The following is a 27,671-nucleotide window of genomic DNA, read 5'->3' on the forward strand; positions in this document are numbered from 1 at the left end:
GTCAGCATTGTCAACGCAAAATCCGGGTTGTCCGTACAGCTGCCACGTCATCAGTTTTTTGCACAAGTCTTAGTGTATGTGTGGGTCCAACTTTATTTTAATTCCTTTGTCACTGGGGCCCCATCGGACGGGGTCCCCATAAGTTGGTAGGACTTCTTCTTATGTTGTTCTTCTTAGGGTTTAGGCCCCTCGGCCGTGATCTGAAGGTTGGCTCTGCTCTTCAATGACTTGACACGTCAACAATTTGTGATATCCCCCCCCTTCTTGAAAGAAAGTAATCGTCCGAGATTACAACATATCTGCAAAACAATTCAAGTCGGCTCAAAATTTCCGAGGGACAATCAATTTGCTTTTTTTTTGTTAAGGAGTTGGCTTCTCCTTTCGACTCTCTTGATCAAAGAGTTGGCTTCTCCTTTGATCCACGTCGGAACTCTTGATATGCTGGCGTAGTTATATTAGCCATCACACCCAGACCGCACTGACCTTCCATGGGTGTCTTGATGCACTAAAATTACATACCCAGGCAATCTCATCCAGTTAGGAATATTCAATAGTTGGCACATCACAATGCAACACAAATGCTCACATAAGCATGTTACAAACACAACAAACAACACCGCTGAGCACTCCCCCGAGACAAACGGTTTGCGGTATGAAGCTACTCAACAACTACCTCATCGCTCCCCTCAAATAACCTAAAAAGGTACGGGCCATGAGCTCAAAGGACTGTACAACCAAATGGTCCCCAAACCGCAGTCTGCGTCGCTTGGAGGTTCAAACATACAACCAAACGCTCCCCAAGCATCGACCTACGTCGTTCGGAGGTTTTCTAGCATACAACGGAACGCTCCCCAGACATCGGCTTGCATCGTTCCGAGGTTTTCAAACATACAACGAAACGGCCCCCAGGCATCGGCCTGCGTCGTTCCAAGGTTCAAACAATACCAAACAATATTTCTCACTTCACCCGGGAGTAAAATCACCAATCATTGGAACCAGTATTAGAACCAGAGTCAAATCGGCACCAAGACACGTTCAAAACAGATACCATCCATTTCAAACAGGATCACCAAACAAGTTCTCAAACAGATTCTCAAACAAAATTCAAACTTGAAAAGCAATCTCAACATTAGCCGAGCTCGAAAAGTCGATGACTTACCATCCTCAAACCTGCACCAAAAATTAGGGTTGAATTCCTTTCATAAGGTCATAGCCAACCATAGCATGGTCCACAGCTCTTGGACAGACAGTGTTCTTGTGGCCTTGATGGTAGTCCCAAGACATAGCAGTCACACTGTCACAACCTACTGACGTGTCAAAGCCCTGAAGAATGGGGCCAACTTACAGATGCCGGCCGAGGGGCTTAAACCCTAAGAAGAACAAGTAGCAAAGAAGAAGTCCTACCAACTTATGGGGACCCCGTCCGATGGGGCCCCAGTGACATAAAGGGATTAAAATAAAGCAGGACTCACACACACACGCGCAAAGCTGATGACGTAGCAGCTGTACAAAAATTTCGGAAATTGCGTTGACATGATGACGTGGCAGATTGTACGGATTTCCACATTTTCCATTGATTGCTGTATGAAAATTCCATGACTTACGCTGGCAGCTTTTTGGCATTTCTTTTTGACCAGAAGCTTTTGAGTTTTGAGGGCTTTTCATTGTAACTGCTTTTCAGGCCAAGGGCCTTTAAATATGTGCTAAGGGCTCATTCTCTGGCATGCCTCCTGGAGAAGGTGCAGAGTTTGGAGTACCGGCTTGTACTGAGTTGATGCAATATAAAGAAATACCGAAAGGGGCGCCAAGGTTTGGGGCCAATACTCTCTAGGGTGAAATTCTGCCACTCCGTGTCGCATGTCGTCTCTCTTTCAGTTCTGTTTTTATTGAAGTGCTAAAAGTTTGTTCAGTCTGTTCTTTTCTATTGGCACGTGGTGCCCGTCTTGTGACACACCAGACCTCCAAGGTTATCAACTCGACAACAGACACCTACTGTCACATGACACATCCAACCCTATGTGTCCGTGGACAAGCTACAGCATGATCAGGGTTCAGCATGATCAAGGTTCAGTCAGTCCAGTCAGTCTAGATTTAGAAGTGATATGGCACTTTTGTGAGTCTATTCGTAGACCGTGCATGCCCAGTCACTTAGCATAGATGCATATCCTCTGGTTGCACACAGCATGATCATCAGTATTCCCATCAGAATCCATCAGATTCCATCAGGGGCATTTCCAGTGCATTTAGCCTAGTTTCCCTATTTTTGACATTTTTCACTTATTATTTTTAAGCGACTTCCCAACAAAAGTAGGTAGGGCAATTTTGCTAAGTTAATATATAAGCAAACCCAAGTTAGCACTTTCTGGCAAAAGAGGCAGCAGGAGCTTCCCGCTCAACAGGCATTCTTCTCAGCAAGAACCCTCAAGCACCAAGCTTCCCATAGCCTAGCGTTTTTGGACACCCTCAGCACTTCCCCATCCCTGGCGTTTTGCAGATTGGCTTAATCGCCATAGACTTCAGCCCAGCATCTTGCATATCGCCACACCTCCCCCTGACCCCCTGGCGTTTCAGCTTGACCACCGCCAGCATACCAACATGCCAGCGTTTTTCCACTAATGCTATCAGATATAGCAGCGTTTTCTATTTTCAGCCCGTTCCGGCAGCAAATGGACAGCGTTTTCAGCATGCATGATTTGTATCAGATTTAGCCCTAGTCCCATGCAGAAGAACCCCATTTTCAGCCCATAAAAACGCAGCCAAAACAGTCATTTTCAGCCACCGAACAGCCCCGAAATTCAGCAGTTAGAAGACACATTTCAGCCCTAAAGTCGTCGTCGTCATCACCATCGTCGTCACCAACATAGTCCCAGGTTGCATCAATCCATTGCATCGTCATTGTACCACTTTGTGCAATCATAAGAAGACCACTCTCGCCGACGAGAGTGGGGCCTTTGGAGGAGGGTTTTAGGTCTCTTCAGCCCTAAAGTCGCCGTCGTCGTCACCGTCGTCATCACCGGCATAGTCCCAGGTTGCATCAGTCCATTGCATCGTCATTGTACCACTTTGTGCAATCATAAGTAGACCACTCTCGCCGACGAGAGTGGGGCCTTTAGAGGAGGGTTTTACAACGTCTCTGGTGTCGTATCTCTCCTCTCTCTCTATCTCTCAGTCTCATACACTTGCACGCATAGTGTCCATTCACTTTGTTTGTGATCATAGCATTCTCTCATTAAGAACGGAAGGCTCTCCCTCCCATAAGAACTAAAAGGAACCTTGAGCACAGTTCGGAGCACTCATCTTGAGCAAAGCGCAAACAATCATTCCGCTGCACCTTACACCTACTAAGAGATGTCGAGAAATTTCAAGTTATAATCTGCTAGGGTTTATGGCAAGCATTTCAGGATACCCCACTCTGCCAGAAGTTGCATTCCAAAGGAAAATATCAAAAACCATATAACTTCGGGCAAAAATTTTCTTGAAAGCCTGCCAAGTCCTTGGAGTGTGCGGCTTGGTAGCTATAGACATCAACATCTGCATGACTCAAAACAAATCTTGGATCCTTCTCTTGCAAGAGATCTTTTTGGCTTATGCCCTGTAAGACATGAGTGGTGAAGACATGAGCGCGTCCGATACGCGATGTATGAAGGGTGGGAGTGGCTAATAAGTCCGGGGTCGGGACCCGAAGATAGTTCAAATAAAATTCCACTAGACTTTTGGAAGCGCAAGTTTTGCTCTGTCTGCTCTTTGGTAGGACCAATATGCTTTCAAAAAAGCACACACCTGATGCTCTAATACCACTGTCACAAGATGGGCACTATGTGCCAATAGAGAAGAACATACTAAATAGACTTTTAGCACTTCAATAACAACTAGATTGAGAGAGAGAGAGAGACGACTCGGGACACGGAGTGGCGGGTTTACACCCCAGAGAGAATTGGCCCCAAACCTCGGCGTCCCTTTCGGTATTTCTTTATATTGCATCAACACAGTCCAAGCCCGTACTCCAGAGTCTGCACCTTCTCCAAGAAGCATGCCAAAGAATGAGCCCATTGCCTCATATTTAAAGACCCTAGGCCCAAAAGCAGTTTACACGAAAAGCCTTTAAACTCAAAAGCATCTGGTCCAAAAGCAATGCCCAAAAGCTACCAACATAAATCACCGAAATTCGTACAACTACCACGTCAGCACTGTCAATGCGTTTTGCGGAAATCTACCACATCAGCACTGGCAACGCAAAATTCGGATGTCCGTACAGTTGCCACGTTTTTTTTTGCGCGAGTCTGGTGTGTGTGTGTGTGTGTGTGTGTGTGTGTGTGTGTGGGTCCTGCTTTATTTTGATTCCTTTATGTCACTGGGGCCCCATCAGACGAGGTCCCCATAAGTTGGTAGGACTTCTTCTTCTATTACTTGTTCTTCTTAGAGTTTACGCCCCTCGGCCGTGATCTGAAGGTTGGCTTTGCTCTTCAGTGACTTCACACGTCAGCAGTTTGTGACACTGGAGGTATGGACTTCAGGGTTACTGTTAGTTCCTCGCCGGCGGATCCATCTTGCACACATGACATGACTCAAGCTAAACTCACACCTAGACACGTAGTGGAGATCAGGCTCCCCTCCCAGCCATAGAGCCAATACAGACTCACCCCCGAGCCTAGGAGCCTGCAATCAAGCGGGCTAGCCTTTGCCACAAGGGCTAGTGTCCCATACCACCGAACCCACACCAGTACGGGAGTGCGGGCAGAGCTACCAAGGGCCAAGAGTCCAAGTGTGGTGATCACACAAGATGTCTCTCAAATGAGACTCAAGTCCTATTTATAGGACTTCATAACCAATGGGCCATGTTCACACTGGCCGGACATAACTGCAGGCGCCCATCCTAATGTCTACTCTAGGAGGATGGAGTGATTCTGATTGGGGTGGAGGTCCACATGGATCCGTTTGACTATAGGTTACACCTTTTCATTTTGTTTAGGACAGATTTTTATGTAGCAGCAAGAAGCAGCCTACAATTGCATTAAAAAAAAAGTATCCAGCTGTTCGCAATGGTACACGTGAGTCATGATGGTTACGAAGGTTGCTTTTGGAGATCGTTCCCACAGCAGACGACCACAATATATTCAAACAATTAGAGTGTAAAGCCCTTGCAAGAAACAGTGTTTCATGCTCAGACCAAGCATATAGAGGTTGCGGAGGTTGCTTTTGGAGATCGTTCCCACAGCAGACGACCACAATATATTCAAACAAAAAGAGTGTAAAGCCCTTGCGAGAAACCCAGTGTTTCATGCTCGGACCAAGCATATAGAGATGCAGTATCAGCTAATCTCTCACTGCGTTTTCTGCTGCTAATCTCCCTGTCTCTCTCACAGTGATGTGTGTGCCGGAAGTGCAGGTGTTTGCTGCCCTAGACCCGTGTGGTGGGCTGCTCTCGGTTGGAGGTTGTGTATAACATCTGGATTGTCAGCCTTAGAGCTTGTCTAGCCTCTGCTCACCATGATAAACTTACAGCCAAGTTCATAAAATGGCGGCCTAAACCAAAGCAAAAATATCCTGTGGCATGACCTAGAGCCAGCATATCACTAGCCAGAGTTCCGAGCTATCTACTTTGTCCATGACAGAGAGAACCAAACACGTAGCCAACTGCGTCTAAATCGGACCTCTCCACTCTCGTTTTTGTTGTCTATACTTACCCTCATTTTCTACTTTCCCTCTCTTCAACCAACTTGTTACTTTCAGGTTGCCAACATCAGACATGAGTAAACACACACAAAAGCATAGCAATTAACTGGCATGCTCAAACCGTGTACACCATGAATGTGTGTGTGTGTGTGTGTGTGTGTGTGTGTGTGAGAGAGTGTGAAGAGAAAAGTAGTTGCCACCTCCCGAACTTTCTCATATCGAATGACAGTGGGGACAATAGCATCCCCCTTCTTGTCAGGCTCATTGGCAGCAACAGGAACAGCAGCATCAATTGCTTTTGAATCCCTTGAGTCAGTACTCTCTTTTTGCTCTGCAACTTCACTGCTGGCCTCTTTGGCTTGTTCCTTGGATTCACTGGACTCTTTAAGCTCCTTGTCTTTTGGTTTCATCAGAAAACGTTTCCAGAGGCCAGGCAATGTACTGGGTTCATCTCGAACCTTGGCTTTCTTCTCTTTGGGTTTGCTCTCTGGCTTGCTATCTTCAGGGACAGCGTCTTCCTGCTCTTTGGTGACGGGGGAGTCTGGATTGTCAGGGGGATCTGAATTGCCGCCTTTACCTTCAGAAGAGAAGAAACAAATAAGGTGCGGCTGCTGTTGGACTTGCTGGTAGAGCAGCGACCTCCAAACGCGTGCGAGGGGTGAACGGTCTGCTTGTGGGTGACAAAGGCGGCTCATGGCAGGGGCCGCAAAGGAAAGCCTTGTAGGACCTCGTAACGAGGCCGCCATAGAGAGCAGCATATGTCCTTCTCTCTCACACACACACACACAATTTCTTACACGAGCTCAGAGACAAGCCCCCCGCCCTCCCCCACCCCTACACACACACTCTCTCTCTCTCTCTCTCACACACACACACACAGGCGAAATTGCCAGGCCTTAAACCCCGAACTTCTTTCAGCTAAACCCTCACTGCAAGGCGTCGCTCGTAGTATTTTTAAGATCTGACAACACGCAACCATAAATACGTCAGAAAAGTTATTCAACAAAAAACACAAGGTTGGCTAATTAGGATAGTGCTTAGGTACTGTTGGTGAGTTAAACCCACATTAGCCATCACCTCAATTCCACTGGTATCTAAATGGCAATCCCATTTTGTGCAAGCTGAAGAGAGAGAAGCAAAAGAAGTTATTTTTGCCACTCTTAGAATACAAAGGCTCTATTGCAACACACGACTAGTAAGAATTAACAAGGTGAGAAAATTGGACATCAAATATTTTACACTAAGCTAGCAAGCCGTTATTTGGACCATTCCAAATCCAAGAAAAGACTAATGATATGACTTATAGGCTCAAGCTTCAATTCCATTGGAAGATAATAGATGGATGAGGTGACTATGCCAAACCTACTGGCTCACAATTTCATGCGGGTGTGATGGCGTCTCTTCTTGTGTGCATGCCCTCATTCCCAAAGGCTCTCCACCACGCTCTCTTGCATGATTTTCTCCTTGTCCTTTACTCTTCCTTCATGCACATGCAGATGTAGGTAAGTTCTTTGGAGGGTACTTGTAATACCGCTTATTGGCCTTACCTACCAAATTTTGATGCAGATAGTGCTGCCAACTCTTTCAAATAAAGATGTCTCTTGATTTTGTAGACTCGCAATGATGTGTGCCCCACTCTTGGCTTTGATTCTGCAGCTCTGTTCTTGTTGTAACTTCAGCTAATTGCCTTCGACTGATTCTTTGGCATCAATACCGGTTTCCCATCCACCTATTTGGAAGCCCGTCAACCTACTTGTTTACACACATATAAGTGGAATGTAGAAAAATCCTCTTCAAAGTGATTTCTTGAGTGACTTTTTGTTAGTAGACCTTGAACAAAAAACTTATATAGCGAAGGAAAGACAATGAATGAAAATTGAGATGTCGGGTTGTGCAAAGCTTAAGCAACTACTTTAAGATATTCTCTTACCAATTCTACTTTGAAGTGCTTTAAGAAACACGAACATGTTGTCATCATCTTTGACCTTTTGAAATGCGCTCTACAAATCATGCACATACTCATCAATAGTGAAGATCTTGTTATGTGTTCTTAAGATAAGAGAAACTTTGGTGAGACTTCCTATTAGAATTATGCAACGTGTTATTATATGCATATTCTACAAGTGCTAAAAGCTTCGCGCACTAATCTCTTTGGTCTACTTCATTGACATAATTCTCAAGTAGTTCCCAAATAGTGGAGTTAATAAACTCACTTTGCCCATTCATCTATGAGCGAGAAGTAAACGAAAAGGTTTGTGTTGTACTTAAATTTTCAAAAAAGTCCTCTCAAAAAGAGACTTGTCATACATAAGTAGTTATCAAAGATAGTTGAATTTAACAAGCATGGCAAAACCAAAGATTGCATCCTCTTGATTTGTGGGAGTCTCCATAGCTTGTATTGTCTTGTGGAAGAAAGTAAATCATTACCCATTAGTTGTGCCTAGACAATTGCTCGCAAGTTAGAACTATTTTGCACCTTTTGCAGTCATCATGTTAAATATCTAATTGCATGCATTCCTTGTGTAAAAACATCCTCATCATCAAAATTCATTCCTAACAAGTTCGTACCAATTTTTTAAATATCAAACATCATTAATGCCTCTTATAAATCAAGAAGAGTTCTTGTAGCACCAACACTCCGGAACCCTTGAGCCCCCTCTCTTCAACAATAAAGGAAGATCAAAAGCTCTTATAGCAATAAAAAATACATTGTAACTTGCAATTAATAAGTCTCACAAACATTTAACATGAATCGAGAAGTTGGTACCCTATTTTAATTAACATATTATAACCCAGTTGGCACAGGTAGACCAAGTAGTATCTACATAAGTTTAGGTAGGAGATGTGATTTTAGGGTACCTACAATTAAGGATCATATGTAGGAGAAGTATTTCAAGATGTCCCACTTGATGGAGGCTCACATATGTACATCCTCCAAGAAATGATCTATCAACATATAAAAGCACCTAGATCAGAAGAAGCATCGTTTCAAGTCAAAAGGGTAGACCAAAAAAGCTTGCATCCCTTAGTTATCCTTAAAGACCAATATATTAAGGTGTATGATATGCCATACAAGGTCAATGTTGTATTGTTCAAGATGTAGCCAGATAAAATAACTTATCCCATGTTACTAGGGAGGCCTTGGTTTAAAACTGCCAAGTTAAGGTAGGATTGAGGAGAAAATGAGGTCATCATCAAACATGGCAAGAAAAGGATTAGGATATTCAAGATGATCAAGGTAACCATGAATCAAGGGCAAAGATTGTTATGGACATATACTATCAATTTGGTCACAGAACTAGACTCTAAGGAGGATGTCTTTCTTGGGGAAAATATCCATGCTATTCCCATTATTTATATTAATGTTATTTCTATTCTAGTTGATCAAGGTACAAAGTAGGTGGCAAAGATATCATCAGATATAGTGCCATTCAAAGAACAAATAGTTTAGCTAGCAAAAGACTAGCTTTTAGAGCAAGATACCAATTGTGAGGTTACAAGACAAGAGGTTATCATCCAAATTGAGCAACAATTTGAGGAATGAATGATCAAGACTCATAGGTGGAGGAGAGGAACTAGAGGATATGAACTTGGGCTTTGTATAGGAACCAAGGACTATCAAAGTAGGCAAAATCTAATGAATTCTTCGAGCAAGATCTATTGTAGTCACTCCTTGAGTAAGGATGTCTTCGCATTAGGAAGGGAATGGGGTATAAGAGGGCCTGTTTATTTTCCATTGGATTAAAAATAGGCAAATGGGTAGATGCCATGTGGACTAAAATGGTGGGTATGATAGGGCCTAAAAGTTAGTGTTCAATTTTCTTTCATAGATAACCTTTTAAAAAATATAAAGAGAAAATATCTAAATAAAAAAACAAAACCTTTCTCCCAAAATTTTGGGATAAAACCCAATCATTTCTCCCTCTAGTGGCCACCAATTTAAACCACCCTCTTAAAATGAAAGGGGGTCCCTCCAAAAATGTGTTAGTCATTCCCTCTCTCTCTCTCTACTTTACCATCTCTAACTTCTCTTCACTCCACCTTGCAAATTGCATCTCTTTCAATGTCATTTTTCCCTCCCAAAGGCCTTTTCTTCTAGCAGAGATTTGAACCTCCTTCTCCTCTTCAAGCTTGTTGCATTCTCCTCAATATTATAGTCATATTTAATCTCTCCATTGTTATATGAATCTTGCTTCACACCTCTCTCTAAATCTTTACATCTACAATATATGCTACTCCTAGATCTTTTCTGTTGCATGGATCTACTTTCCTCAAAAGCTTCCCTACTCTTCTTCCCCATTTCGTTCTCTAGAGTGAATTTACTTACCTCAACATCTTCTTTGTACCTTCTTTCCTATTTGGAAAACTTGCCGGTGGAGAGGCATAGTAGTGAAATTGATCGTCTTATACCTTTCTAGCCTTACTCTTTATGCAATAGATAGTGCTACTTCCTTCCAATCAATAGGTGATCTCTGACCTAGGAGTTTTATTGACTCTATGTATTGCAGCAATTTACAAGTGTTGGGGGTACCATCGTACCATAGCTCCAATGACCAACAATAACTATCAATTCGGAGGGATGAGATACTTGGCTAGGGCACGAAAACACTCACTGATCAAGTGCTGAGGGTACCATTGTAGCATAGCTCCAATGAACAACAATAACTGTCAATCCGGAGGGATGAGCTACTCGGCTAGGGCACGGAAACACTCATTGATTAGTCATCTAATTATGGAAACATGAACGATAACTCTATCAAGTGGGATTCTCGGCCTATGGAGGAGCTAAGCCATGATGTCTAGCAATCTTCACATCCACTTCTCTTCACCTCAAATCAACCCGATCACACACACTAACAATTGCAAGATGCATACATCACTAATGATATCATGCAGCACACTAATCACAAAGCGCACACACACATATCTATTGAGAATCCGCACTCTAATCAAATCCACATGCACTGACAAAGATCAGAGGGCAATCACACAAAATTAGAGTGAGATTAACCACTAATTAGTTATGATCTAGCTAATCAAAGCACCATTAACAATCATAAGAAGTATGATAAGGGATAGTGAAAGAGAAATAAGCCTTGATTAGTGTTAATCAAGTCACATGAGCAAGGAGAAGCTCAAGGACTCCATAGTCACACACCTCATGAGCTCTCACCAAAGTGTGGTCTCAACAAATGAGGATGAGAACCCTAATTTCATTTACACACTGCTTTATATACCTAGGGAAAAAAAATGCAATGTTCACGTGCCCAAGGCCTTTAGGGCTCCACATCTTACTGAATTTGTAACCTAGGCATACTAGCTGACCTATTATTTACAGCTTGGAACTCCCATTGAGCCCATAACACGTTACAAATATTACAATGGCTTGAAATAAATCAAGAATTTACAATACATGGCCATTTTGGGAAATTGTAAGAAGTTAGTAACCTAATCTTCACTACTTCTCCGTTTCATCTTTGATGTGCTTCGTAAGGCTTAGGCCTTTAGTTAGCCCCCACTTTCCACCCCACACTCACACTTTTTAGCTTGTTTTTGAACTACTACCACATTGTTTTACATATACAAACAATCTTCCTTAATTAGTTCCAGACACAGGTTCTTTTATATAGCCCTTCAAACAATACCAAAACAATTCAAACAAAGCCTAATGAAGACAATCCTATATTTCCAAAAAATAAAATTTTCAATTTCTTATGAGTTTACTGCTACCCGCGGACTTCCTCTGTCTAACCAATAGAGCCTTTGCAAAGGATTTATTCGCTAACCGTGAATTATGTAACCTTCCCATCTCGCTAACTGCAAGGTATCCCGCTACCTGCGAGACATCTTGCTAACGCCAGGCATCTCGCTAATCATGAGACATCTTACTAACCACCAGGGATTCCGCTACATGCAAGGCATCTCGCTAACCACGAGGATCAAAAGAGAGCCGATAACCTCGGTTTAATCTCCGCTAACCGCAGAATCATCTCGCTAACCACACGAGGCACAAAAGATATTCTTCCAAAAATTCTTCTCTTTAAGTGATTTTTCAAACATGATCAACCAACTCTTTGTATCAACTAGTAACAACTTATTGCACAATAACAATTTATCAAGCAATAACAATTCAACAAACATTGACAATTTATCACCAAGTCTTTCACTAATCTATGAAAACATATGCTTGTTTCTTGTGATAGAATCACGTTTCTTGGACGATTTAAGAGATTCCCTATGCTTAGCTTCCCAAATCAACATGAATAACAATGCAAAATTATAAATTTGCCTTATCGGATCAACGAGATGTTTAATTACCTCTTGTGTTGGAGGTTCGACGATTTCACCTTCTTTCAGAGTCGATATCTCCGCTTGAGTTATGATTGGAGTAGATGATACCTTCTTTTGCATCTTCCTTGGAGGTGGAATGACATAAGCATCCTTTGAGCTTTGCATCACTCGCTTTGGGGCCATCGTATCAAGGTAGAGAAAAGGAAAAGAGACAAAGATAACTCAAGAATTCGAAGGGCAACATGATGATGGTAGAGAGGGAGTTGGAGATGGAGATGGGTTGAGGGAGAGACGGTAACTCCAATGTTATTGCAATAGAGCTTCTGCTTTTGGAACTTTTGTGTGTGTGTTTTGAAAGTGAGGAAAGAGGGGCCTTTATATAGGCTCTCAAGAGCCAAAAGCACAAGCTAAGAATAGCGAAAAAGAGAAAGATAAGTTCACGCACATTCGCGGCTCTTTCATTTTTATTTTTTTATTTTATTTTTGGGCATGAAGCATTCCAATGCGCGATTTTGATTCTCTAATATTAGATGAAACTTGGCTTCCAATACAAGAACTCTAAACTTGACTCCCTTCTTTTTCTTTTCTAAAAATACTCCTCTACCCTTTCTCTTCTAAAAATACTCTTCCTTTATTCTTTCTTTCTTAAAAATATTCCTTCTTTCTTAAGGGTCAACTTTTATCTTTAGAAATAGACTTGAGGCTTAAGATTTTCATATCAACCTATTGTTTTCAAGTGAATAAAGACCATAATTAATAGTTACAAGATCTAATTCTGATCGATCGATTCGTTGGAACGCTTTCTGACTCAACAGATTACAAACCTTAAGCACTTTTGCAAAGAAAATGATATACTTTTATTGAAAAATGTTGGTTACATTACATTTCAATTGAGGATATATCTATGATCTCATATCGAGCTGCTTTCCACTTTCTTTGTGCTTTTCTCTAAGGCATCCTAAGGCCAGTTTCAGATTGAAAACATGATTTAGCAATTGATCAAAACTGTTGGAAAGTTGAAGAAAACACAAACTTTGACCATAAAATAAATAATGAGCATAACTTTGTCAAAACTATCCCAAATTTGACCAAATTTCACCAGTGCATCTAGGATTACTATAGGCACAAGGGCATAAGGTAACATATGAATTCTAGCAGAAAGGTACATGGATCACAATCCATGTTAGGAAACATTTTGAAGATCTGATGATACCAGCTAGTAGGGCTCATCAAGGTGGTGCCTTGGTCCAAACATTTTAGGATTTGGATCATTGGTTTGGTACTTAGGTCAAGTTTTGGAAATTATCCTCAGACTTGGAGGAATTTAGCATTTTGATGTGGATTTTGGAATCCAAATGACTTGAAACTTCATGGCTAGGCTTGGTTGGATATCATGAGCCAGCTGATGTGAATTTGTCTCGATTGGCCAAAAAGGTACATGGATCGCGATCCATGTTGGGAGGGATTTTGGGACAGCCTCTTGCACACATGTTCCTATAGGTCTTCCTAGTACACTAGTGAGATATTTTCAAAATTTTGGTTTGTTTTTCTTGCGTTTACTCAAGTATCCAGTTTATGGCCATGGTTTTTCCGTCTTGACCATATTGGTTTTTTGGAACCACTTTTGGGCACTTCCTTTGACTGACATCTGATATTGCCTTGATTCTGGATGATTTGTGTTTGAAAACTACGGCTTTGTCTATCTCCCCACCACCTTTCATCAGTTTCTGGATCCATTTGAAGGGGGAAATTGATCTAGGCAATTTGCACAACTTTGCAGGTACTCTTTTGATTTGCTTTGACTACAATTAGACCTTTAATGTTACATCTCCTTGATGCTTGTGTTTCACCCTCTTCCAGACTCCCTTTTGTTTTAGTTGGCTTTGGAATAAAGCCCCAAGTTGTTTCATTTGCTGCTTTGGCTAGTGGGGTAGCTTCATATTCTTCTCCTAACCCTAATCCATAATGTTTTTGCTGGAAACTGACCCTTTTACCCTTGATTACTGCCAAATTTCAATTTTCAAACTGAAGGTAACAAACCATTAGGGTTTAATGATTTTAAAAGGCCTTTTTGTAACTATTTTTTCATGGTTAGTTATGCTTTTGCATCCTTCAGCCAGTAAACATTTCCTGCCCTGATTTTCTCATCAAGGTACCTGGATTGCGATCCATGTTGGAAAGCATCTTGCAATTCCAACTAGTGGAGGTTGTTTTTGGGCTTATGGGAACTCTACTATGCAATGTTCTCTGGTTTTAGGGTTTGAGGAACATGGATCACGATCCATTTTTCACCCCCTCTTGCAACTATTTTTGCATATAGTGATTCCGCCAGATACCAAGGGTTTGTTGATGCAAAGGTTTTGGTTTTGGGTAAGTTTTGAGCTCCCCCATTGGCCTTGACAACTTGCAAAATTTGTGACTTTGATCTGCTCTGATCTGTTGTTTTGGTATCGTTGGGGCAGTGTGGAGCATACATAAGTGTTCTTGTAGGGTTAATGATCATACCTGTCGAATGTGGTGGAGTAAGAGCTACCGCGGTAGTCGCAGCACGCAGAAACAAAGCGAAAAATCCTATGCTTCTATGGGTCTTTGTCTCTCTCTTTCTGTGTGAATGCAATGAGCTTATGTTGCCCCATTTGGCTATATGTTCCCAATCTACCCGGAATGCCCCATTCATACTTACCTCCATTGATCATATATTGTTGTTCATATCACCTACAGTTTGAATTGTTCTTCATTCTGATATTCGGTCAACAAATGGCCTTTAATCTGCATTTTTGATCCTTTAGAATTTGGCTCAAAATTTATCGTGTGCCAAACCTTTCCATATTTTCCATGTTCGAAGCCCTTGCTTTGAAGTTTTGGCGTTTGCTTTCAAAAGTTAATTCCGACTTTCTTGGCTCAACTTATTAATTTTTGTTGATTATTTGACATTTTTAGTTTTTAAGTAAGGAAAATTACTTATAATTATTATTACTTGGCTAAAATTTTGTCAGAATTAGTGTAATCACTCACACATATGTATTCTTAACCCAGCATTTAAATGGTGTCAATATGGCTCATGATTATGCCTGCTAAGGGTTATAAGGCTCTAAAAAACTGTTTAAAGGAAATGAAAAGAAAAAGAAGAGAAAAAGAAAGGAAGATAATATATACAAATTGATTAGTATCTTGCTGCATTAAAAAATGATGAGTATCTTGCTGCATTTTCCCCCCTTCCTAGAGTGAGTCGCCCCAGACAAACATGTGTCAAAGTGCATGGGAACGAAGTATGTGTCTATGCATAGCCATATATTGTTGCTCTATGATGCGAATTGAGGATATGCATGGGGTAAAAAATTGTTGTGCAAGACATGGGTTCTGAACAATAAGTTCAGTGGCCTTTGATGGTGAGGTTAGGTTGAAGCTGCGTGGTCCGAACAAAAGTAATTGTAAAAGACGTGCTCTTTGTTTGACAATGGCCTCTAGAAGTTGTGACACTGCATTTTCTGGTGATTGAGGGCTCTGTTTTGGTCGCCACTGAAATTGCTTTGATGTGGACTTCAGGGTCAGGGTATCCAGTGAGCGAGTCTTTTTCGGTTTCCATGCCCACTTGACTTCTTGTGGTTGTCGATGTTGAGATTGGATTATCCTAGGTTGCTTGACAAAAGCCTTGGGTGGTTTGTCGAGAGTTGGTTTAGGTTGATGCATCGTGAGTGGACTTGCATTGCCATGTCGTTTGGGTATCCATAATTTCTTTGGATTGGTTCATTGTGTGGTCAAGTGATCATTAGCTTTACAGTAATGGAAATGCATCTTCTTTTTGCCCGTTTCACCAAAATTCCTAGACAAGGTGTTGCGAGAAAAAGAATTGGAAACAAGTGATTTGCCACTTGCCGAAGAACCATGAGTAGTGGCTACATTGTTGTTACGACTTTTCCTTTGAGCAACAATAATGGCCAGTTCAACTACACATTTTTTAGCCCTATTTTGTCTTGAAAGCGACTCTTGCAATAGCAATGTGCATATTGCATCAAACTTGACAACATTAGGATTTGCTTGGGTCATAAGTCTCCAAGAAGTAGCAAATGTCTGATAAGAATCTAGCAATGCATCAAGAATAGTCTGCACAAGGGAACCTTCATAAATGACTTCACCTACAGAAATAAGTTGCTCATTAATATCCTTGATACCACCAAGGAAAGTGTCCATTTTATGTTCCTCATGTATAATCTTTAATTCCAGCTCTTTACGAAGCAATACAATTTTAGCCTCATTGCGACTTGCACAAAGACTAGCCAGAATATCCCAAGCATGTAGCTGATTTAGCCGAGTGAATGTGAGGAGTAATAGTGCACTTCACAGATAAACACCTTATTAGAGATTTTGAGACTTTTGGGAATCACGAATGTCTTAAATATTTGGCCATATGGATAAATCTCAACTATCTTTTAAGGCCAACTCCTTCCACAAGGTCGTACTTGAAAAGATCTTTTGAGCCATGTTCTCAAAAATCTCGCTAAGATTTAGCCATGTGGTCAAATTCGAAGCTCATTTTGAAAGTGGAAATTGGGAAATTCTCAAATTCCCTTATATGGTGTTGATAATGCAATTAATGCATGAGCCTACGCATCTCTAACATCACAACAATCGTGCTCGGCTATAGGTAAAAAGGCTCTAGTAGCAGCAACCCTGTCATCAAAACTTGCAACATCCTCAACATCCCCATCCACAGAACCAAGGTGTACATAATGCCCTACACAATAGTCCAAATTTTCTTCAACACAAGAACATGTTGCATCATGTAAGCCCACATTGGGTAGGTGTTCCCATCTAATTTTTCATCAACAACAAACATCTTGAAATTTTTGTGTTGTTCTCAATAATAGCAAATGCATGTGTTACCATATACATGTGGTAGTGATGTGTGTGAACACACTAGGACCGCCGGGGCATTTTTTCCCTCTTTAGGAGGTTTTTGCCCCGTGCATTGTATATACGCCCATCACTCTAGGGCTGTCTATCTTTCCATTGCACACCAAGTAACACACTCTCTATTGTGTGCCTAGAGCTTCCTTCATCTTCTCCAAGCTGTGTGCGTTTCTCTGAAACCCTAATTCAAACAATTGGTATGAGAGCAGGTTGCATCCTCTCGGGCTCAGCCGCCAATAGCTCCAGCACATGCCTGCTCACTTTCTCTGATTTGAATGACGTTTGGCGACCGTTCACAGGTTAACAAGTATTTTGGGAAATCTCATAGAGCTTAGTCTACTCACATTTTGTGCAAAATTGCTGTCTATGTTGTTTTCTGCATAACAGGTGCCTTGCAGCCTTTTATGCTTTGTGCTATATAACACGTGTTGTTCTCACTCCGTTTCTCCTCTTTTTGGGCAGTTTTCACATTAAGTGCATCATTTACCATGGCTGACAACAACACAGATGTGTTCAAGATGTTTGATGCTGAGGACAGGTTGGATGGGGACAATTACCCTATGTGGGCTTATATGATGCAACACGTTCTTGTGTCAAAGCGCGTCCAGAGTATTGTGCAGGGCATTGATGTACGTCCTGGTTCTGAGGATGTAGGTGATGTTACAGGTCTTGCTGCAAGGATTGCTTCTATTAGATTTGTTTTGCCTACGACAAAACAAGCTCATTGGGATGTAAAGGATGCGCAGGCTCATGCATTGATTTTGTTGTTTGTGAAGCGCACCATTGTTCCTCACATTCATTCAGCAAAATCTGCAAAACAGGCTTGGGATATTTTGGCTAGTGTTTATGCAAGTCGCAATGAGGCTAAAATTGCTTTGCTGCGTAAAGAGCTGGAGTAGTCGAATATTATGCATGAGCAACTTATTTCTGCAGGTGAAGTCATTTCAGAATGTTCCCTTGTGTAGACTGTTCTTGATGCCTTTCCAGATTCTTACCAGACTTTTGCTAGTACTTGGAGAGTTATGACCCAAGGAAATCATGAAGTTGTCAAGTTTGATACATTATGCACATTGTTGTTGCAAGAGTCACTTTCCAGCAAAAACAGGACTAGACAGCATGTAGTTGAACATGCTTTTACTGCTTCTCAAAGAAAGGGTGGTAACAACAATGCAACCACTTCTTATGGTTTTGCTGCGAGTGGCAAAACTTCTGTTCCCAATGCTTCTGCTGGCAGCACTTCATCTGGCAATTCTGGTGATAAAGGCAAAAAGAAGATGCTTTTCCATTATTGTAAAGCTAATGATCACTTGATCAAGCAGTGTCCTAAGTTGAAGGCCAAAGAGGCTAAGAAGAAAGAGGGTGGCTCCACTATAAACGCTGGTTCCAATACAAATGGAGCAATTGTTGATTTTGAACATGCCTTTGGCTCTACCGTGTCGTTTTGGACTGATTTTTCACGCTTTTGGTTGTTGCCTTGATTGTCAAAACCTAATTTCTATTAAGTTTTCTGCTCGGTGTTGTACTCGATGTGTAGAGGCGATGATGGGTGTATGTGTCCGTGCATGGTGCATGTGTACATGTGTGTGTGTGTGTGTGGATATTCTTGTGTGTGTAGGTGTTGTGAGAGTGAAAGATGAAGAGAGAGAAAGGAAGCTCTTGGGAAGATTTTTGAGAGAGAGGGATAGAGCAAATTTGAGAGAGTGTTCTCTTTCTCTGTGTATACATGTGCGCGTGCACGCGTGTGTGTGTGCACGCATGTGTATTTGTGTGTAACAGAGTCGGTTATATTATTTGGCTCAATATATATATAAATATAAATAAATAAATAAATAAATAAATAAATAAATATATATATATATATATATATATAGAGAGAGAGAGAGAGAGAGAGAGAGAGAGAGAGAGAGAGAGAGAAATGATGGTGATTGAATGGTGGTCAAAGAAAGTGTGCAAGTGTGTGTGTAGGGGGGGGGGGGGAGAGAGAGAGAGAGAGAGAGAGAGAGAGAGAGAGAGAGAGAGAGAGAGTTGTTGAAGGGGGAGGGTAAGAGAGTGAGAGAGAGTGGGAGGGTGCGAGAGGGGAGGTGTGTGTGTGGGAGTGGGGGGGATAAGGGAAGGAGAGAGAGACCGAATTCTATCACTAGCATTGCTCCAAATGTAAGATCCCCAAATTTTGGGTCTCTTTTGAAAACATGAAAAACAGATTCTAATGTTCGTATTGTCAAATTTCAATTTAAGATGCTTAATTGATAGTATTGTAACATTTTAAAGTAAAAAGTAAGGTCATTTCCATGTTCAAGTAGGTCAGATAGACGTTTGAATCAATTTTGAGAAAATTTGCTATTTTTAGCTTTTTCAAGCTTTTTTGTAAAAAGTAGGGTCGGATCCTTAACCTATGTGTTCCGGGAAGTTTCATAATGTTTGGATGTCGTTTGATGCTGTAACGGTTCTAATTTGTTTGTCGATGAGCGACTAGCTTTTGGTGATTTCGGTCATTTGAGTGTAGCTTGAGTTAGATGTGAGGTGTTTGTTTTTTTCCAAGATATTGACAACCTCTTATAGCCTTTATGCACTAGTCGAGTCAGATTCATCCCATGGATTGACAATCATGTTCGTGGTTCTCGCTATGTCTGCAATAAGATAGGAGTGAGGCTAGACACCCGTCCCACATTTGGCGTCGTTGCCGGGGATCAAATAGACCTAAACTAAGGAAAACATGAGCGTTTTGTGTAGTTGTCCTTTAACTTTCTTTAGGATCACCTAGAGTCAAAACATTCTCTTTAAAACCGCATAGCTTAAGATTCTTGTCTTTTGTTGTGTAGAGGTAGCTTGGAAGTAGGTTGTACTTGCTAAGTATCTTTTAAGACTCTAGGATTGTAGGACTAGATTAGGATTTGGAGAATGACTGATGGACCAGACAAGTCTTAAGATCAAGACTCAAAAAATTATAAAAAAAAAAGAAAACGAATGTTCGTGGACAACTTCCACAACCCCATTACAATAGAACCTAGGAGTAGGGTAAGTAGAATCCCAGGTGGGATCTCAAAAACATTGTTCACTCTATGAGAATCAATTGTGAGTTGTTTATGTGAAGTTACATAAATTGAGGTCTTCGGTTTGAAACAATACCAAAAGACTATCAATCACTGAATCTAGCTGGAGATTATGCTCTAAAAGTTGTATGAACCAATCGGTAAGCTTAAGGACGCATTTGAGGTAAATTTTCAAGAGTTTGAAAAAACTCAGATTATTTACTTTTTCTTGACATTTTAAGCCAAAGCTATGGTTCAATTTTGTAAAAATCTTCTTTTCAAGTGCTTTTCACTCTATTTTTAGCTTTTCATGATTTTCAGTGCTTTTTTAGTGAAAAGCGAGTCCGCTTTCTTATTGCAGTAGACAAGGAGAACACGTGGTTCAATTTTAGAAAATTTTACTTTTTTTAAAACTTTTTACGCTATTTTTGGCTTTTCATGCTTTTTTGCATTTTTGAACAGGAATGTGCTTTTTAGGATGACCTAAACATAAAAATATTAATTTTAAGATTTAAAAATGACCACTCGAGAAAAAACGAGATTAAACGAGATTTTTACAAAAATAATTTTTATAAAAAGCAGTACCGTAAATATATCGGGGTAGTACGAGAAAGTCATAATTATGTCGGGACATCACGGTGTGGCACAATGTAGCCACGGCTTCATTAGTGGGTCGAATATTGTTCAATTGGTCAGTTTTACAATAAAAATTGAACGATAAGTGGGAGAGTTGACCACCAAAAGCCAAGCCTTGTTTTTAGAAAAGTCCCAAAAGTTGTGTAGCTATTCTAGGTAGAAGAGATCGCGCTAGTAGCTGACTTGGGCATCACTCTGGCTTGCTGCAGTGCCTATAATTTGGCAAGGAGTGCTCAATTTTCAGGCCGTCTGTTGCGTCTACTACCGCAAGGCAATACGTACCTATTATACAGAGTGGTGAAAGATCTTCATCACCATCTCCATAAGCACTTCTCTCTCATTTACGGGAATAAAAAGAAGAAGACTAAGAAGAAGAAGGATACTCTCTCTCTACTTGCTTACTATCTCCTCTCTCGTTTCACGGTGTACGCGCTCTTCAAAATCTCTCGTGGTGAACACCTCTACGTAGCTCTCATCATCGATCTCTTACAGAAAATCAAGAAGCCTTTTGACAGTCCCTAATCAATTCTAAGGCACAGTGAGAAGCTCTAGACTCCATAACCATCATCACCTCTCTCTCTCTCTCTCTCTCTATGTCGTTTTTCTGAGCAGATACCCTCTCGGGGATTGTTTTTTCATATATAAGTGCATGTATGGATTTTTCGAGTACGTATGAAGTTGTCCCAGGATTATTTCATCATGTTAAACACGTTGATTTATTCATACGATGTGTTTATGATCACGTGCGTGCATAAAAAGCGCTTTTTGTTTCACATCATAAAAGCAGTAGGAACGTTGTTTTGGTCATAACTCACAAACCGTTATGAATCAGCCCAAACCCTTTAAACCAGAGATAAAACACATGATTTAGAACAGTTTATCTTTGGGTGTCATGTGAAAATCACATACGAGCTAAGAGATATGGTAAAAAAATAGCTTGCTGCCCATTGCAGTTAGTCAAACTTTTTGGATCCCAAGCTCCTTGGAGAACCACTGTATAGATTCATCGAATGGGCAAACCTACTTAGCCAATTGAAAATCTTAATCAAAATTGAGGATAAATATATTTAGGTCTCCGTTATCACCTTGGGTATGCGAGTTATTAATCATTCCATAATCGGGTTTACCTAGGCATGTAGGGTTGCTACCAAGGGGCAGTACCATATGATGTCATGAGTTAACCGAGATGTTTATATATGATTTATGGTTTATTTTGGTAAGTTGATTTCTAGTATTAGATGTCCATAAACTCATGTGAGGGTATATGGTTAGTCAACCCGAACCGCATAGGCAGACATGAATAAAGTGTCTTTCGTTCTGTGTTATTGTTTGTTGTATGAGTATCATATGGGTAAAGTGAAGTAATGGAGTGTTATTCTATATTATGGAACTAAGCTTGATGCATTGGTTTGAGGTCAAACACTTTCATTTGCATGCTATATATGCTCCCAAAAATGGTAAAAAGTTATTTTTTGCATATGTGTGAAGTTATGGTTTATGGTCGACCCAAGGGTCGAAGCTGTTTTCCATGATGTTCATGGTGATGGAATGATATCACATGATCTATGGAGCCTTATGGATAGATGTGGATGCCTCATGTGCATGGGTATGATTGCTTTCCACCTTTATAGGTCAAAACTATCTATATGTGCTAGAGAGGTGGTGCAGATATGATGCATCGACTTACACGATTAGATGTTGTCAAAATTGGATTTTTAAGGGCCATGTGTGTGGACTTAATTGACTACATTGGATATGTCAAACTGCAAGTGTGGAAGTTGGTTCAGTGTGGATATGATTTGTGGTTAAGGGCTGAGATCCCTCATGGATTATGGTTGTGATTTTATGGTGGAAGCTGGTGTGGCTCCTTGGTTTTTTTTTTGGATATGGTCATGCTGCCGAAATGCTGTCGAACTTTTTGCAGCCATGTTATTTTCAAAAGTGGTTATGTAGAATTAATTGTGCCTTACCCGAGTTGGGTGGAGTGCTCACCATTGTGATGCGATTGGATTATGGTTTATGATTTTGGAATTAGATCATGAAGTGGTTTGGATGGTTTATGGTAGACGTCTAAGGATAGAGACCTTGTACAGTCTAACTGCTTGGAAAAGATTGTTTGTGCATATGGAAGGTGCTACTGTGACTGGACTCACGTGTTATGTTTCTCATGGGAGCGGTGCTACAAGACTAGGATCACCTACATCGCTTAGCCTTAGATAAAAGGATCATTGACCTAGGGCTTTGCTGGATCGAGGGTGTTGCCTAGGTCTTCTTCTTTTCTTTTTGTTAGGCTCATCTACATGGTTAGTGCATCGGGGGTTGATTAACCTACTCGGCTAATGTGTCAGGGATTTTGCCTTAGCTTTGCCAAAACACTCGAGGCTGGGCATTGAAGAGGCATGGCGCCTAAACTAGTATGGTTCATGTTTATACCCTACCACCTATTGGTATTTGGGATCCTTTCAAAGCTCGGGTTCATGGAGGGAGGCAAAGCGGCCTCACCTTATGCCTGGCTCACGTAGATTGGAGGTTTTCTTGCTTGCTCTCATCGAAGTGAACTTCTCTATGTCTGTAGCCGAGCGGAAGTAGATGGGTGTATCGGTCGATCCCTACACACGGTTCGGTGCTCTGCTAGTTATTTTGTTATATTCTTTTTGATGTTATGGTATACCCAGATTTTGTCATTACATTAATACATGGTTGTCTGTTTCATTTAGAAAGCTTCTCTATTGTCATTCTTTCGTGTTTCTACAACACTCCATTTCATCCACTACATTCTCTCTCTCTCTCTCTCTCTCTCTCTCTCTCTCTCTCTCTCTCTCTCTTTCTCTCTCTCTCTCTTCCTGCAATGCGCTGCATATATATAATCACCCTCAACAATGCTATTTTGTTATTGAGTATGCTTTCATTCATCACATCCATCCAGAGGTGGCACTAGCCTTAGGTGCCTCTGGATGCAGTCTTGCTCATGGCTTAAACTCCATGCTTGGTTGTGTGCCGAGAACTCCTCCCCTATGCAAACGCTTTTGCAACTCTTATGAATATAAAAAATCATTTAAAGGTGTAAATTGTATATTTTTGCATAGACCCCTAGGGAGGGGTGTTAAGAAATATGACTTAGCTAAATAGATATTTGAGTAGATTACTTAATGGAGAGAGATAAATTTCACACACAAGAGATTATAGAGTAGAGAGAGAGAGAGAGAGAGTACACACGATATACGTGGTTCACCCAATGTGGGCTATGTCCACGGGAAAGCAGCCACTCAATGGCTTTAGTACTTCAAAACAAGAAGTAGGTTACAAAGGGATTATACCCTTTTGGAGCTCCCACCACCTCACACCCACCTTGTTGCATCAACTTCACACTATCAAACGTGTGTAGAAATGGCCTTTTTTTATAGGCCAAAAGGGTTGCTCTCTCTCTCATGAGAGGCAACCATGTGTAGCGGCCCTTCTGCAAATAAGTCCAAATCGGACCCTCCAATCCGCCCATGTGTGGCCGCCCTTGAGAAGACAAGTCCGTTTTTGAATTCGCCCACCGGCCATTGACTTTTGACCACCCGCCATCGGCCATTGACTATCGGCCACCGGCCAACCAACCGGTCGTTATCCGACCACTTTCCGACCGCCGTCCAACCATAATATTCCGGCGGAGTGAAAATTGCTCGAGAATGGCCATGAAAATTTTGGTTTCCGGCGAGTGATTTTCCTTCATGCACGATGGCTTCTCCTCATAATGGGGGCCTTACAAATGTGCTTTTTTAACACAAAAAATTACAAGGGTTAAATCAGACTTCATACTTAATAAGGGGTGTCTCTCACCAAAGAAAAATAGGGAGAATGATTACATGAGAGAGAGGGCTGGTGGAGGAGATTGTCAAAGGAGAAAAAGAGAATGAGAGAGGTGCATGAGGTCCCCTCGTTGGGTGGTGATAAGCTGCCCACCCCCCCCCCCCCCCCCCCCCAAATGTGAGGTTTCCCACAGGTGGGGATGATGGCCCTTTGAGGCTCCGAGTGGGCTTTAAGGGGGTCATGAAAACCCTGCAACATATAGCCCTGCCCCTGATGGGCTAAATATGTTTATGTCTCTAGCCCACTCGTTGTGTGTTGCAAAACGATTCCTCCAATAACTCCTGTACATTCATTCAATGCTCCGATCTTGGTAAAAAGTGTCTTGTAGCTCGCTAGCTTCCTCTGAGCATTCCATCTCAGCACTCGTGTGGTAAAATTTTACCTGCTCCAGGCAATGAGCCACTCAAAGTCTTGTTGCCATCCTTTTACTACGTTGCTACCCTTATGTGCACATGACACCCTAGATTTTTACAAATATTAAGGAGTTGCTTGTAAAAAATATCGAATCCCTCTCTTGCAAAACATATGAGAGAGAGAGAGAGAGAGAGAGAGAGAGAGAGAGAGAGAAGGGGTAAAACACTACAATAATCATAGTAAGTGTTGAATTTGATACAAATGGAGGCACGGTGTCCCTACAAAATACCAAAAAGACAACATATTGCAATCCATGAAACACACAAATCTGCTTACCTGGCAAATCTTGTAGCACATAACCAATGTCGTACGCAAAGAGAGAGAGATATATAAAGAGCGAGATAGAGCGAGAGGGCACATGCAGGCGCACCTCCTAGAGCGGAGTGCTACACCGGCACGGTGAGAGAGAAGAGAGGAGAGGAGAGAAGAATAAGACAGACGTTGGGTGCAATCTTCCCCCGTGCAAGAGTGAGAATTTTCCTCTTGGACGTATTTACTTATAGATTTCTTGAATGCATAAGTTAAGTACAAACTGGCAACCGCGGTCATAAATGGCCAAAGCTCATAAAGAGCACTTAAATTATAAAATATACATAAACTGTATTTCCTTTCACATAGTCCAATAACTGCTGATGCATTTGCCACCTGTCAGTTGCAATAAATAGGTAATTATTAATTCCATTACATACCTCTCCATTGGAAAGCAACTGTTCTCAATTGCAAATATAAGAAATCTGTAAACGAATATACTTATCAAAAATAGTGATTGATATGTTGTGAACATATCATTATAAAAAAAAAAAATTGTTAAGCTAAACAACATTGTTTATGCATGTTATCCATATACTACCTATTCTAGTGTCCCATACCACCAGAATAAGTAGTGTATGTCATACCCTAATAAATCAGGATATCATTGGTCACACTTATCATCAATCTCACAAATCTCAAATTCAATTTTGATAAACATTGTCGCAACATGATGTCATCATATACCAAGTCCAAATCCAATTTCAAATATAAATCCAAATATCTGCCAACATATACCCATTTCAAATCCAAATCCAATATCCTTCATTTTCTATACCCGGGTAACAAGATCATACCAGTTACATTGGTGGCCAACCACTGCAGCATGATTTTGTGATGGGTGTTGCCTAAATGGGCAAGTCTACACAAATAAGACATGCTGCCTAAATAGGAAAATCTGCATTTGGTATTGTTTAATCGTGAATCTGTAGTTTTTTGTTGTGCTGTCTAAATCGACGGATCTACACGGACAACTGGTGTTGCCTAAATTGACGAATCTACAGCAAGATGAGCATCGACACACTGCCTAAATTAGCGAATCTGTGTGCAATGTGATCAATGGACTAGACAAGACATAAAGGAGAAAAGTATTTACTATGTGTTTGATACCATTTTGGAGTATATCAAGGTACTTACAAATTATTGTTCACTATCCCAGAGCACCTTAGCTCACATGAGTAGCTGCATAGCTTATTGACAAATCATCTCAATAAAAATTCCTTTCAATACAATCAGAAGCCATGACCTTAGCAGTGTTTGAGTATTCATTTTAGAATACAATGCAAAGAAAGGAAATACAAAAAAAGGAATGACGTATTTGATGTACATACCAGGAGGGTATACTGTATCTGAAAGTATATATACCATTGTTGGCAAATGGGGAGAGGTACAAGTGTTGCAACTAGCATTTTATACCAAAGTATCCAAAATGTGCTTTTGGTGTTAGTAATTTGCCTTGGAATAAAAGAATATCCTGCCTATCTAGAATTCGATTCAATATTAGTGTTTGATTACACTTTTAGAATGTACAATGTTGGCACCTTGACTGGACAATCAGAAAGTTAAAATTAAACTAGAACACAAATAAAAAGCTATACATACCATGCTGAAACTGAAATGTGAGACAATTTAGCGAGAAGAAAAACTATGCAGTTCAACTTAATAGCATAGATGAACTTGAGTCACAAATAAAGAGAGCAACTCATAAGAAAGAAACGTTAAAGAAGCATTTATCAAACGAGAATATTAGAGTGGGGGATTGTGTTATAGAAATTTGAAATACTCGTTAGATATGTATATCCAAATATTCATGCATGATATATATACCCTGAAAATACACAAAGTAATTAAACTGATAAAGAATTCATGAAAGCAAAGTCTGTATATGAATGGAGTGCGACGAGGGGAAGTAAACTTTTTTACAAAGGTAAGGAACCCAAGTTTACATCAGCAACAAGGTTTAAAACACTCACTTAATTTCAGGTCCCTAGATTAATGGAGGCCCTGGATGCCATCTCCCAAGCTCGTCTAAGATATCACCTACTACTACATGAGTGCTACAATAGCTTTGGTGATAGTATTTAATACATTTGTCATAGCTACTAAGAAGCATTCAAAAGTCATAGTACAATGCGACTTCTTGTAGATATCCTCCTATGGAAAATAATTTAATGGACTAGGGTTCGAGTTAGAAGGGTTTTTGCATATGTCTTAACTCAATACAACCAAAGTAGTTCACCAATCTTATGACAAGCGTAGAAATTTTAGAAAGAAAAGATCTACCCTAAGTACACATTCCATCAAAAATCTATTGCAACGCTCTCATACTGTTTCATATGTCTGGGCGCAGAGCATGCTAGAGAGATCTTTGCCATTGCAAGAATAAGTCTCTAATAAAATGTTTGATCAAATATTAGTGAGGGTGCTACTTATACAAATGCATTCCCTATTAGCATAACAGTTGTAGAGCCACCCGTTTTGGTAATATCTATAAATGAATTGTGGTAATGAAACTTCGTTGTGGCACGTCTACACTGATATGGGCCATATTGT

General features: G+C 40.8%; 1 protein-coding gene across 2 annotated transcripts in view; it reads right to left on the bottom strand.

Moving 5' to 3' along the window:
- LOC147432939 (lon protease homolog, mitochondrial-like) overlaps window positions 1-6,601 on the bottom strand; it is a 106,362-nt gene extending 99,761 nt beyond the window's left edge. For both annotated transcript variants that reach the window (XM_086492686.1, XM_086492685.1), the window contains exon 1: window positions 5,874-6,601. In XM_086492686.1, coding sequence (XP_086348812.1) covers window positions 5,874-6,431 — 558 coding nt within the window. In that variant the 5' untranslated portion in view covers window positions 6,432-6,601. The remainder of the gene's footprint in view (window positions 1-5,873) is intronic.
- Window positions 6,602-27,671: the final 21,070 nt, after the last annotated feature.

Source organism: Adiantum capillus-veneris, chromosome 20, assembly GCF_014529385.1.
Source record: "Adiantum capillus-veneris isolate H3 chromosome 20, ASM1452938v2, whole genome shotgun sequence".
NCBI classification, from domain to species: Eukaryota; Viridiplantae; Streptophyta; class Polypodiopsida; order Polypodiales; family Pteridaceae; genus Adiantum; species Adiantum capillus-veneris.